We start from the raw sequence: 13909 nt of genomic DNA, 5'->3' as shown, positions 1-13909 counted from the left end.
ACGTATTCAGCACTTACTTCAAAGCGCTATATATTGCTTGAAATGCATCCAAACATATCTATCTTTACCTTCTCATGTGCCCCTAAACACCTTAACATTTGCTCCTTGTTTAGTAGATGGTGTTCCTCGAAAGCACCAATTCTCTCGAGCTAAACTCAGAAGTGGCTGAATTTCTTCCTATATCTCTATTTTTTTTTTTATTTTGGTACATCGACTGCTCACACTACTCTCGCATAAGCACAACTAGCTGCATCACTAGCAATAAAGCTATACAAAGCAAAGGAAACAAAAGACAGCTGAGTTCAACAAATAAGACGACCCAATCAGCAGCCTGGTAAGTCTTCTGAAGGACATGCTTGACCTGGACCGCACGGCACTCCTGTAGTATCTGTCGTGTGTCGCCTAGGAATGGGTGCTCTGCCTCCTCCGGCCCCCCCTCTCGTAGGCGCTCAATCAACGAGGCCGAGTCCTCCTCCAGAATGATGTAGCCTGCCTCCAGAACATGTCTCGCATAGGAGAGCCCCTCCCATGCAGCCCTAAGCTCTGCTCCAAATGCTGATACCTCGAATGAACGACGTTCCCCACCGCAATCAGCTTGGAACCATGGTCTCTATTGTTGCCACCATAATTATTCTAAGAGAATCACCATGCTCAATATAGATCACTCTAGCCATTAAGGAAGAGCTGGATAGATTCTAGAAGCGAGATATGGCATATCAAAAAGCCATATTATATGCCAAATTTTTGGAAACCCTAACTTGTCCGCATCGAGCGATCCAAGCCAAATTTTATTACTTGGGCCATGAAATAGGCCTACCAATGCAAAAAAAAAAAAAAAAAAAAACCAAGAAATATTTTAATTAGGTGTATTTTTTAATCTAGGAAGAATTAGACGATGTCGCTGAAGATAAAGTCAGTATGAAAATCAAAATCCACTAAAATTTTAGCTTTTTTTATAACTATTTTCACTAGTCATATCTATTTTATAAAAATTATGTTTTCTTTAAATAAGAGGAATTCAGTCCAAATAGTACAACGACGAACATCACCTGTATAAATATAGGCTTTGTAACTCAATTTCGTTATGCATAAAAATAAAAGAAAAGAGGATCCAGACCTTATTTTCATCGGTGCTTTCTGTTTTCAGATTTTTTTTAAAAAAATAAGTTGTGCAGGTTGAAGGAATTTCTCAATTCTTCGTAATTAGATCAATAATGGATGAGTTCTGCCACAACTGGAAAAGTTTGGCCGAGGACTTTTGATGAGAAACTCAATTGATGCTTAGTTTTAAGTTTCTTCCTTGGTATGCTACGGGTGATATGATACATGAACAAATGAAAATTAGGGTGAAGGCTGGTTGATGGATAGTATGGCGGACCCAGGTTAGTCTAACAAGAACCTTGTGGGTACCAAGGATTCAAATGATCAAAGTGGCTGCCTGGTTAACCAGGAAAACAATGAGTTTTAGAGAGAGCCCTTGACGGAGGAGAAACGTCTTGTTAAAGTAGCCGGTGAGGTGGTTGATATCTACATAGAAGGTGCTTTTATGCATTTATATAGAGGATGAATGCGTTTTCCGTCCAATGGTGGCATCAACAATCTTTTGGATAGTCATTGTATTCGGATATTGATTAGACAACATGACTGTATAAGCAGAAACCTACAGTTCCTAAGCACATATTGTCAGGACTAGTTGAAGAAGATATTTTATACAGGATATGAGTGTCCGAGTGGCATAAAATTAGTTCAATGTGGATGATGAATGTGAAAGAAAATTGCACCTAGAATTGTTTTGGATAGGAAGCAAGAAATGACTGATTAGGTGCAGCAGAAGTGGCTTTCCAATAAAGTGGCGACATTGCTTTTACTTTTGGGTGGGGGTGGTGTTCGCATCTACTGTCACAAGTGGCGCGATCTTCCCTTACACCACCCTTTTAGGTTGGAAGATAAGAAATTTGGATGCCACCTAACGTACTGAAGCATATGTAGCATAATCTAAAAGCAACTTGTAGGAGTTTAATTTCATCTTTGCTTTCCAAAAAAGGAAGAGAATAAACTAGTGGCGCACATCAGTCTGGGGCAATCCATATCTAGCAGCCGGCGGCTTGCTGCCTACTTTTCTGGTGTGATGAGTCAGGGATAGTGAGATTGGGCTGAGCTTAGCAATGAAGGCCTTCGGCTATGGCGACGTTGACCAGTCTTGGGCCAAATCTTCGAGAGCCCTATAAGCACGCTTGACACAAGTCGATGACCATATATGCAAGTTCTTGCGTCTATAAATGTTTGAATGTGTTGGTACATTTTTATACTAAAATGAAAATAATTTTTTGAATAAATTTTGGGATAGTGGGGGGAATGTGAATGGTTATGTTTTTTTTTTTTTTTGAAGCTGACTAAAATGAATGTTGGAAGTTGGAGGATAAATTTTTTGGTTTGAAAGATATTGGCGTTACATGTTGAGAGACGTTGATTTATCTTTTTAGAAAAAAACCGGCTCACATCAAGATGAAGAACTTTTATATAGTTGCACATTGAGGATACAGAGATCCTTCAAATCACCTATGAGATTGCTCAATTTGTTGAGTAGTTTAACAGATCTACTTATAGACTACTATCTTTTGTTAAAAAAATTTATTGCTCTTTTGTATTTTTTTTGTAATTTTTTATAAATAGTTTCTGACTAATAAAAGCCGGGCGGCTTTGCCTCCCTCTTCATCAAATATATATACATATATACTGCAATAGCCTGATGGTATGGATCAAAAAGGTTGTCTTCAGGCAAGAAGTCGAAGGAAAGTGATGTAGGATGATAGACAAAAGAAAGGAGAAATAGAGAAGAAGGTAGACTCGAGTGATGGCTGATCTGGCACTGGTGACCGCACTAGAAAGCAAGATATTTAATTGGTGAAACGAGGGTTAAGATTTGATGCCTCATCAACTGTCTATTCCCACCAGTATCCTAGACAAGTCCATGATTAAGCTGGTGCCTATCCATGCTCTTATAATTTTGCTTTTAAATGCCATTGATCGTCTAAATTTCTAATGGTGTTATGGACTTGCAGTCTGTACATCTTTGTATTTTTGCTGAGTCAAATATTTATCTCCAGGCTGTAGTTGCTGTTTCTCCAGACATTCATGGAAGTCAGAGGTTCTAACATACCTAGTACTTTTCTTTTTTTATTTTTTATGATGATCTAAAATATCTAATACTAGCCAGATTTTTTTGCTCCAATTGCTGCTGCTGATGCTCCGTTGACATCTCGTAGCAGCCCCGATGTTCGAACACAGCCCGAAAACATCTGCCACTCTAATTCTCCAATACTAGTGCCAGTGTTCATCTATATACCATCCTCATGATTCTAATACTAGGTATAGTATTTCTATCTATACGATTCCACAATAAAACACTATAGCTATTGTTGTTCTGAATCAGTAAAATTAATTAATGCTAGTATTTATAATTTTCCTACCATTTGTTTAATACTTTTTTTCTTTGAGGAATTACCATTACTTATGATGAGCAAACAAATATACCAATATTAAGGCAAACATCGTACTTGATATCTAGTTCTCATCAAGGAAGCCCTAAGTGAGTACAAGCTGTCTGGCCTTAGGCAATTCCTTACCAGTTTGGGTGGTTCTGATATCAACAATGGCTGTCAGTTCTCTTCATTCTTAATTTCCGCTGCATAAGGCTGATCATTTTACATTGAAAAAGAATTAACAAAGAACTACGCCTATCAAGTTCGTGCTCAAGTGGAAGAATGGATTAGCGACCCTTGGGTGCCATTGTTACGTATAGGAGCAGTATATTGCTCTGCGCTCTGAAAAGCCATAACAAGTTTTGCTGATGCAACGGGTTCATGCAAAAGATCTGATCTTTCTAGTCTTTCATGCGTAGATTTCTTAATGGTTGTTCAGTGGTTGATGGATTCAACATCTTCGAAATTCTCCAATCATTTCTTGAGACAGAATTGTCTCACAATACGTGCATCTCTTCAATCTATTGAATCTAAACATATTTTTAGAAAATCTAATAGTGCTACAAGTTGAATGGTATCATATGCTACTGCTCATACAGGATACTGATCTTTCTTCTCAACTGTTAAATTTTTTTTTTTTTTAGATTTTCACGGGCATATCTAGTCTAGAGTGGTTTAATGAATTCTGATTTTCTTTTTTTAAAAAAAGAAAAAGATCGCGGTCGTCTTTCAATTAATGGTGAGCAAAATACACTGTATGAGTGGAGGGGCCCTTTAATAAGAGCCGGGGAAGAGGACAACCCCCTCTTCAAATTATTCGGAAAAAAAAAAAAAAGGAAGAGTGCAGGGTAAATTAAACCAAAACGTGAGACCGTGCCATTGCGCGCCTCACAACTCACAAGGCCGCCTTGCGAGGCCGTCCAGACGGCAAAGGCGCATAATGGAGGACCATCTCCGCGTTGAAGTTCATGGGTCCCAAACCAATATTGCAACGTGCTAGTAAATAATTTAGAGCAGGTTAGGTGGAAAGCTTAGCTGATGGGGAAGAAAGGAGAAGGAGAAAGAAGGCGCCAATCATTGGATGGATCCTACAAGCCTTGGATGAGGTTGGCGACTACCACCGGCTACCGAGAGACATTCAGGTCATGGTCTGTGATAGGATGGCGATTCAGGCGAGACGTGCTCAGAGAGGTCAATGAGGCTGTGGATTGGATGACTTCTTTTATTGCTGACCATTCAAGAGACTACCTATAGGTAGGCAAAGCTGAGCTACCTAGTGCTCTCCGTGATGTATTACTTTTTGACTTTTTTGGTTGTATCTGTAAACATTATGTATGATACTTCCGTTCTAATAAAAAAAAACAAAGAAAGAAAAAAGAAAGCGCAGGATAGGTTTAAGTCACACTGTATTAGATATCTTGGTTATTGTAGAAGAGACCTTGGCAACCACTTATACAGCTAGTTGCCAACTGTTAACATCAGAACAAGCTTACGATATTTGTGCATGGGTCGTAAAACTAAATTGTTTCCCTCAAACGATATTGGAATGCATTTGGTTATAAAGAAGCATAGCATAATGTCTTCAAATATGATTTGCTTCCATCACAATGCACATGGGTTTACAACGAATATTACTTATGCATGGTCACACTTTTACTATTATGTCCTGATGTTGAAGGGTTAGTCCGTCGAACAATTAGCTCGATTGCCCAAGGTTTCTAAAGCATGTCTTCCTAACCATCTTAATGTATTGCTGATACCAAGATGAATCAAGATCTCAACTGATATGTTGGAAAATATATAAAGAACTAGTGCGCTCCAAGATCTCAAGTGGTGTATATGAATAATATATTGAAATGCTATCCAATACATATGTACAACTATGCTTAGCAATTATTTTAAAGCATAGATTCTAATACTACTCTACTACTAAGAAAGTCCATTTAAAATTTCTAACAGTATTCCCGCTGAAAATATAAGTTGTTATCTTGGGTAAGTCTATGGGGGAAAATGAAAGTTTGACCTATTAGATAGCTTATGGTTGGCTTTGTATCAGGGTGGTGGGGTTGGCGAGTTGCTTTTATTGAGAGCTAGCCTAAATTTGCCCCTTAAGCCATCTATAGAAGGTAAACCCTCATGTGATTCATCATACAACCATCAAGGGATCAGCGCAGTCCATGTTTATAGTGGTCAAGAAATATTAGGTGTAAGATCGAGCAAATATCTGCAACCTATATTATATTAAAATTTGTGGCTGTTTGGAGGGCAACATGAATGAAGGCCATGATATGCCATGTCATGTTATTGTTATGGTTGCCCTGTGAAAGGCCTTGTGTCGTACCAAATGCACATTGTATTGCATGCATGTGACCTTGTGCGTGGCAATTGGCTCTGTTGGGGGGAAAAACCCCAAGTCATACATCCACGGAGGCGCTCGGCCGAAGTACACCGACCGGAAAGCCGCTCGGCCGAAGAGCGCCGACCGGAAAGCTGCTCGGCCAAGGAGTGCCGACCGGAAAGCTGCTCGGCCAAAGGATGCCGACCAGGAAGGTGCTCGACTAGAGGGCGCCGACCAGAGTGCGCGCCAAGAGGTGCCCCACCCAAAATAAGCTGCTCGGTTAGAAAGTGCCGACCAAAGACAGCGCCGAGGCGCTCTGCTAGAAGGTGCTCGCCTAAAGGGCGCCGACCAGGAGTACTCAAAGCAGCCCCGCCACAGGGCGCCCCATTGGGCGACCAGCTCGGCTCGGCACCCTTGCCGAGCCGATGCCTTAACCAAATGTTCAACCTCCGCCTAAAGTCCAAGGGACTTGACAACTCCTACGGCTTGCGACCTGCCACTATCTCCAAGCCATCAAGGCATAAGATCTCCGCAGGCGTTCGGCACGACCTGCCATTAATGCATGTGACTCCCTCAAGTCTCCGATGCACTCAGGCATTTAATGAACACGGCCCAAGACGATCTCCGGATCACTGAACCATCAGAGCGCATGGCTCTACCTGACCGCCGGTTCATTCGGTAATAAATGCACTTACCATCCACAGACCCCAGGCCCGCTACGGCCGGCGGTTCAACCACTCCAACAGGTCCAATCGACCGTGACAACTCCCTGGTTCCGGTCTGATTCGGCCCCGTTCTCCACTACGCCATAAATGGGCCAAATCGTGCCCAATTATTACAGACAGGGACAAATCCCCCGGTTACCTCCCAGGTAACGTAATCCCCTCCTATAAAAGGGAACCTGGGAGAACCAAGGGAGGAGGAGGACAACAAAAACGGAAACAGATCCCCGGGACTGAATCCTCCGGGAAGCACAGACACAATTGAGGACATCATCCTCTTCGTCTTCTTTATCTTATCCAAATGTTCTTGCTGTCTTCTCCATATACTCTCTTCCCTGCTCTCTCCACATACTTGCCCCCTCTGACTTAGGCATCGGAGGGCCGGCGCCGGGGAGCCCGGCCACCGGTTTTCCTTGCAGGACTTGCACACCCCCCCGCAGCGGAGGACGCAGCCAGCCGGCGCACCGCCGTCTGCCCCCTGCAGCAGCGGAGCTCCTCCTTCCCCGACTTCACGGCGGCCCCCGGGTCCAATTTCCAGCAACAGGCTCAATCAATGGTTAACAAGTAGGAATGTGTAGGAGTCCCTAGGCAACTTTTTTTATCAAGGTATCATGGGATACTATTTCCACCTGCTCGTAAAGGTATCCACTTAGGGCTCGTATGGTTCACGGAAAAAAAAAGAGAGAAAATGTGGTCAAAGAAAAAGTAATGAGATGCCTCTTGTTTGGTTGGAGTTTTTAAAGGAGAGAGACAGAAAAATTGTGTTCTCATGAGAATATGATTCCCACATTTCACGGAAAACTCTTGTTTGGTAGGAGTCCCACATTTACTTTCCCATGAGTCGGAAATCACTCTATTTTTATTTTTTCCCAAAAAAACCCTCTAATATTAAAAAGACATTAAAAACCTAATTTTTATTAAGGGTATTATAGGAATTATACATAACTTTTTCAGAAAAGTGGATGATGAACCAAACATATACACTATGAAAATTTGTTACTTTTTCATGATCAATCAAACATGTCAAAAATACTTTTTCAAGCATTCTCTCTTTAGAAATCTGTTTCTCAAAAATCATATTCTTAGAAAAAAAAATGCTTTCTGCGAACCAAATAAGCCTTTATATACAGCAACTTTGGGTTCAAAAGAATATAAGCTTGGTAAAATAAATCGTAGGTTTTTTCTTGCCAGGACGCCAAGCCTCCTGGGGCTCAACTGCGTCGCGGGGTGGGAGCCATATTGTGCATCGGGACACACCATGGCTACCGTGGAGAAGGCCATACTGTATTGGCTGCACAAGATCCGATTGCGAACATCCGGACTTCCAAGCTGGCTGCTGACTTCCACACGTACACTTGTTGAGCTGAGTTGTAGTATAAGTATATCCAAAAAAAAAAAATCAGAAAAAAATGACGTAAAGGGAAGCAATAGTCAACATTTCTTCTTTAATGTAATTTTTTTGTCTCCTTGTTAGGTTTATCTTATCTGTCGTCCCTCACCATGAAGTCAACACACGTGCAAGTTGACATAATTAAGGCCAATCCTTTTCTAACTCTCCTTTGAACGCTTTGGCGGCTACCGTGCAACCATTGTGATGCACAAAAAAAAAAAAGGAAAAAAAAAAAAAAAGAAGAACATGAGAGGCCTCTGCACTAGTTCTCATGACTATACCATCTTGAGTGCAAGAGATGAAAATTTCATGAGGAGAGGTGCGATGACCAATATGATCCTATAAGTTTATATGCTTCATCTTCCGAACATTTCTCTCTCTCTCTCTCTCTCTCTCTCTCTATCTCTGAATATTTTTTGAAGACAATTTATTAATTTAAAAAATATTTTTTTAACATTTCAAATTAGTTTATAGTGAGCTCCAAATATTAAGATTTATAATTTTCATTTTCTTTTATCTTGAACAAAAGTGATAGATCTGACACCGGTTTGTGCTTCTTTAATTAGATAGGATAGATGATAGAAATAATAAGATGAAACATGAGACAATCTAAAACAAATCATACCAGATTTTTATCTAGTTTGTCAATTTAATCTAAAAGTTTAAACGAATAAAAAAAGGTCAATAATCACCAATTCAACTCCAAAACTTAAGCCAATAGATAAAAAAGTCAACAATGTATAATAATTTTAATACCCTACCTCTTGTGACCCAGACCATATACGTGGAACAATAACCATGATTGAAATAAGATAGGACGATAACCGAGATAATTGAATAAATAATTAGCATAGAAAGGATTTGAACTGGCCAGCAAACTTGAGCCGGTGCCATGTTGAGCAAACAATTTAAGCTAAAAGCTTACAATGAAAGGATTGATAATGAATACTAGACTTAACAAGTCTATCATATGTAAAAACCGAAAGACATAAAATATGTATTATTTTTCATGAAGATAATCGGAATAAGAGGTAGCTAGGCATATATTGGACTTGCAGGAGAGCTTAAATATTATTATAATTATTTGTTAAGACAGTGGGCAAAGCTGGTTGGGAGATGGAAGGAATTGATTACGGTTAGCAAAAGCATGAGCATGGTTAGGTGGGAGGATTTAATTGATCCGATCAGTTCCTCTTTAACGTGGTGGTTGCTTAGTGAGAAAGAGACACAAATATTCACTCGCAATATAGGTTGTGGAAACGGTCACGGGAATGCGTCCCATGGACAGTGCAAAATAGTGTGGCTGTTGTACTTCATCCGCCATCTTAATTCTAACAGGCCTGTAACCATCACATCTACTTCGTCTTGATCCAATGTCTATCACTAACCGCATAGAGACTATACCAATGACTTAATGCATGCAAAAGAAAGACTGCATGCGTTTTCCAGCGGCAGTCTCTCTCTCTCTCTCTCACACGCACACCCACTCGGGGGGAGTCCCGTGGCTGACCTTTCCGCTTGTTTGGGCAGTCCGCGGGTCAGGTGGCTTTGGTCCATTTGAGGCGACGTGCCAAATCTTGTCGATAAAGGAGTAGTTTTCATCAGGGGCTCGAGCTCCAGTGTAGTGGCAGCAGGAGGCTGTCAAATTTTTGATACCTCGGATTTTGGAGCAGAGCTATGGGCGGCCTAGATGGGCATGTGCTACGCGAGACGGGTGCTTCAGGCGAGCTCAATCATTCTAGAGAGTGACTCGGCCACGGTTATTAGTTGGATCCGAGAAGGCCCAAACAGTGTTGGCGGAGTTCACCCCTTGCTCCGCGATATCTGCATGATGGTGAGTGAGGATGTTACATTTCAGGCCACGTATGTATATCGCAAAGCTAATGGGGCAGCCGACTGGGTGGCGGCATATGTAGCGAGCCACTCAGGAGGCACTATATGGACTGGGGAGGGAGGAATGCCCGGAGCTTTTCGGGACATTTTGTTTTCTGATTCGATTGGATGTATTCGTACCCGTGTTGTATGAAACGCTCGCTTTAGCAAAAATAAAACTAAAAAAAAGAAAAAAAAGAAGGGTACTTTTCATTAAAAAACGGCACAAGAGATTTAGAAATCACACAAGGGTATATTGGTCTTTAAAAAAATGGCAACTCTTTGTATCTGGAGCCTATAAAAGCCAAGCCATTTCAACGGGGAATTACCTAGTGTAGAGCTCCACGGCTTCCTCCTTATATCAGCTCTGCCCTCCTCTCACTTATTTCTCCTATCCAAACCACCATTTCTCATCAATTTTCATGGAGGAAGTAGATGAATCAGAAGCCAGTTGGTTTGATGGGTCAGTAGAGGAGCTCATCCATGAGCTCCTTGACGACGAGTCCCCCCTCTTCGTCCCACCTGAGGTCCCAGAATCTCAAGAAGCTGCTTCTCAAAAATCTGTCATTAACAAGCTCATCTCATCTGTCTACTCTGGCCCTACAATTCGAGACATCCAGAGTGCGCTGTCCATGAGCTTTCAACATGGTCGCAGTGGTTCTCAAGCTGTGTATGCTCGCTAGGCTTTTCTTCTGCAGAGGCTTCTGTTCTCACTCTCAACATAGTTTGCCTCATTAGTTCTCTTTGATTAATTACTGAATCTGATTCTCTTTATTGCAGGATTTCGTTCCCAGAGGGAGGGTCAGGTAAAATGGAGAGTAAGTATACACTGAGGATCAAGAGCTGTGGGAATGGACTTGCAGATGATGGCTATAAGTGGAGGAAGTATGGTCAGAAATCTATCAAGAACAACCCAAACCCAAGGTCCATTTCTGTTGCCAATAGCAATCTTTTCACCACGTTTACCATCGAAAGAGGTGACTAATTAAGAAGGCGTATTATTTCTACTCTCAGACCCACTTTTCAGTCAAATTGGCTTCACCCGAGTTCTTTCAATCTCCTTGCTGAAGTTGATCGGTTAATTGTCGGTGAGGTGGCTTGCCGCCGTTTTGCTCAAAAAGAAGTTAATCAGTTGTGTTTTTCTTTTTGGAGGTGAAGTCAGTTGTCGTGTTTGGCTTAACCTTTTTACGATCATGGTAGGAAGAGAATGAGAACGGTAGAAAAATAAAACCGGCCCCAAGTATAAGTTTTCCATTTCAACACCTTCCATTAGCAAGCCACAGCGGTCGCCGGTCGTACAACCAACATGGCCATAGTTTTCTACAAGCACCTGACAAGATTAGCTCTTGGATATAATGGTGTCGGGCCTAAATATCCCTAAATTTTGAAGCACAGGAGGGTTTGCACATGTAAAAATTCATTGCCGTGGGCTTATCATTGGGATGAGTGCACGATGAATAAAGCTTGTGAAAAGAAAATATATAAGATGGTTAGAATGGTGGACGGCGGTATCGGTGCATAGAGTATAATTTTCATAGAAATACAAAAGTTGTACGAATAGGTGCAACATGAACAAAAGCGTTACTTTTTTAATTAATGCTACCCTTGCCATACTTTGCACCCGTTCTGGGGTGTAATCCATGAAACAGGTGTAGTCCACCACCTCATGGTTTTTGGACATGCACCACGTCACTCTGCATAAAAAGGACCGACTTCATTCCCGTCTAAACCAGAAAGGATGTCGCGTTTGCCACCTTAACTTCCAAGCCATGCAACGAGCCATTTAAGGGCTGCGAACAAGTGCGTGCGTGCATGCACGCAAGCATCACCCTAAGCATTCCAGGCCACCCGATAGAGATTTTCAATTGGATACAGCCGCTTAATTTGTGCGAAAGACTGCCGGTAGTTTGATGTCCCAATCCCAAGGCCGAACTTTCATGGAGTAGCAGCCACTGTGCATGCCAAAATTGGTTGTGAAGTTGCTCCCATCACGTCACTAGTATTTTTGGAATTTGAAATGGCAGCGAAGCTGGAAAATGACCAAGTGGTGGTCATGCATGCATGTTCCCATATTCACTCCCATCATCAAATATGCTCACAGAAAAATTTTGCCCTTGTTAATTTGTTTGCCAAACAGGAGTTACTACAGGTGCTCCAACCCTCGCTGCAACGCCAAGAAGCAAGTAGAGAGATCCATAGAAGATCCAGAGATGCTGATCATCACCTACGAAGGCCTCCACCTCCACTATGCCTACTCCCATTTCTTGTTTCCCCAACGACAAGGCAACTCTGCAACGAGTCTTCCTGCGCCCAAGAAACCCAAGGTCCAACAGGCACAAGATCTTGAGAACCCAAAGGTGAGACCTACAAAGCCGGAAGCATCAACCACGACGCAGCAGCAGCAGCAGCAGCAGCTTGTGATTACTGGTGAGAAGAGCTCTCAAGGAAGGCTCCTTGGAGATGCTCCACCCAGCCGAGTACTCAGAGAAGAAGGGATACCAGCCGACGACAATGCGCAGTGCCCACAAGGGCTGCTGGAAGACATCGTGCCCTTGCTGGTTAGGAATCCCTGCAACTCTACCACCTCAGCATATGATCCTCAGACTTCCTCTCAGGCAACTTCTCTTCACTACCCGTCATCCCACTCTTGGCCTCCCGACTCAGCTCATCTTGACGTAGGTATACTTTCTAACATGATTTGAGAGCGACAACTTGGTGGAAGGATTACCATTGCAGCTGTATCTTGGCAATGTCGGGCCCAGTTCTTCTCTTACACACTGTGCAGGGAACGCCAACATGAAAGAAATTAGGTTGCGAAGTAATGTACACTGAATGCGGGAGTTGTTGGTCGGCCTCTTGTTATGCATATGCATGGTCGATACCAGCACGCTTGGCATGGGGATCTCCAATTTGACCTTCATGATTTATACAAAGTAAGATGAGCAATTGCACCGTTTTATTGTTTCTTTCTAATGACTTCTTAAGATTTTCAACGAAAAAGAACCAAATACATCAATCTCCACTTAGAAAAAATGACGCTCTAATTAAGATACAAATGAAACAAGGGGGCTTGGAAATATTATTTGGCTCTCCCACCACATTTAACTTGCAGACCCCACATCTTACTGATCCCTTTTTCTGCTTGATTTTCTTCTTTCTGCTTCTCAACGCGAATGATAGATAACACCAATTCGCTGTCGGGAACCTATCTCTGTTAACAGTAACACACGTGCAAAACTCATACGGCCGGACAACCTTATCTCACATGCATTGCATGGAACAATCACCATTTAGAACTAGAGCATAAATACTGACATATTGGCTGAGATCATTTGCCAAGAAATAATTCATGTGGACTGAAACCCCGCCGAGACTTCTCAAGATATGATCCCAGTGATCTGACTTTAGACCCTACTAAGTCAATTCCAGAGATGCAAATCGAAGCCTTCTTTAGATTCAAATCCGAGAACAGAGTCCAGTGTAGACGGAAAGAAAAAAGAACAAGGATCAAGTATTGACAAAAGCTCACTAACTTGCAACTCTAAAAGAAAAGAAAATAACTCGCTCTTTGAATGTATAAAGATGAATTTCATGAGCCCTACAGTAGTTTGATCCAAATATTACAAAAAAAAAATGCCATTAGGGAAGATTTTGTATCCTAATTTCGGTCAAGGTCTAGAAAAATCGGCTTGATGTGTATCTAGTTGATGAGATGACAGAGAAAAAAATAAAAAGAGAATCCAGCTTCAGAATCTAAATACCTAAACCTGCTGCTCTCCAACCTTGTAAATGCAAATATGTTTATAAACCTGAATCTTAGCTCTAGATTTCTAGCATCTGTATCTGGTAAAGAACCTGCTTTAAGCTTAAAACCAAGCAGAGTAGTCTCATATATTGCATATCAGACAATGGGTTAGTAAATTGCATGCATAATTGATTATGTATTTAAGGGAATATAAATTTTTAAGGTGTCAGCAGAGGACATATTCTGCTTTCTGGATTATGTTTATTGGTAGATATATGGCATTGGGCGCATTAGGACCTAGAAATATTCTGTGATAAAGATATTGGAAGACCTTCTTCATATCTGCCCGGCCGCAATGGC

The 13909-nt window shown here is 41.7% G+C and overlaps 1 protein-coding gene across 1 annotated transcript; it reads left to right on the top strand.

The window, feature by feature from the left end:
• The first annotated feature begins 10138 nt into the window (after positions 1–10138).
• Positions 10139–12854, top strand: LOC103704194 (probable WRKY transcription factor 49). The gene is made up of 3 exons (XM_008787382.2): positions 10139–10474; positions 10585–10728; positions 11942–12854. Exons 1-3 carry the CDS (start codon positions 10227–10229, stop codon positions 12504–12506), a joined length of 957 nt encoding a protein of 318 aa, XP_008785604.2. The 5' UTR covers positions 10139–10226; the 3' UTR covers positions 12507–12854.
• The last annotated feature ends 1055 nt before the right edge of the window (positions 12855–13909 follow it).

This window comes from Phoenix dactylifera, chromosome 3 (assembly GCF_009389715.1).
Source record: "Phoenix dactylifera cultivar Barhee BC4 chromosome 3, palm_55x_up_171113_PBpolish2nd_filt_p, whole genome shotgun sequence".
Taxonomy (NCBI): Eukaryota; Viridiplantae; Streptophyta; class Magnoliopsida; order Arecales; family Arecaceae; genus Phoenix; species Phoenix dactylifera.
Note: the sequence above shows the minus strand (reverse complement) of the source record. Positions and strands in the feature narration are given on the sequence as shown.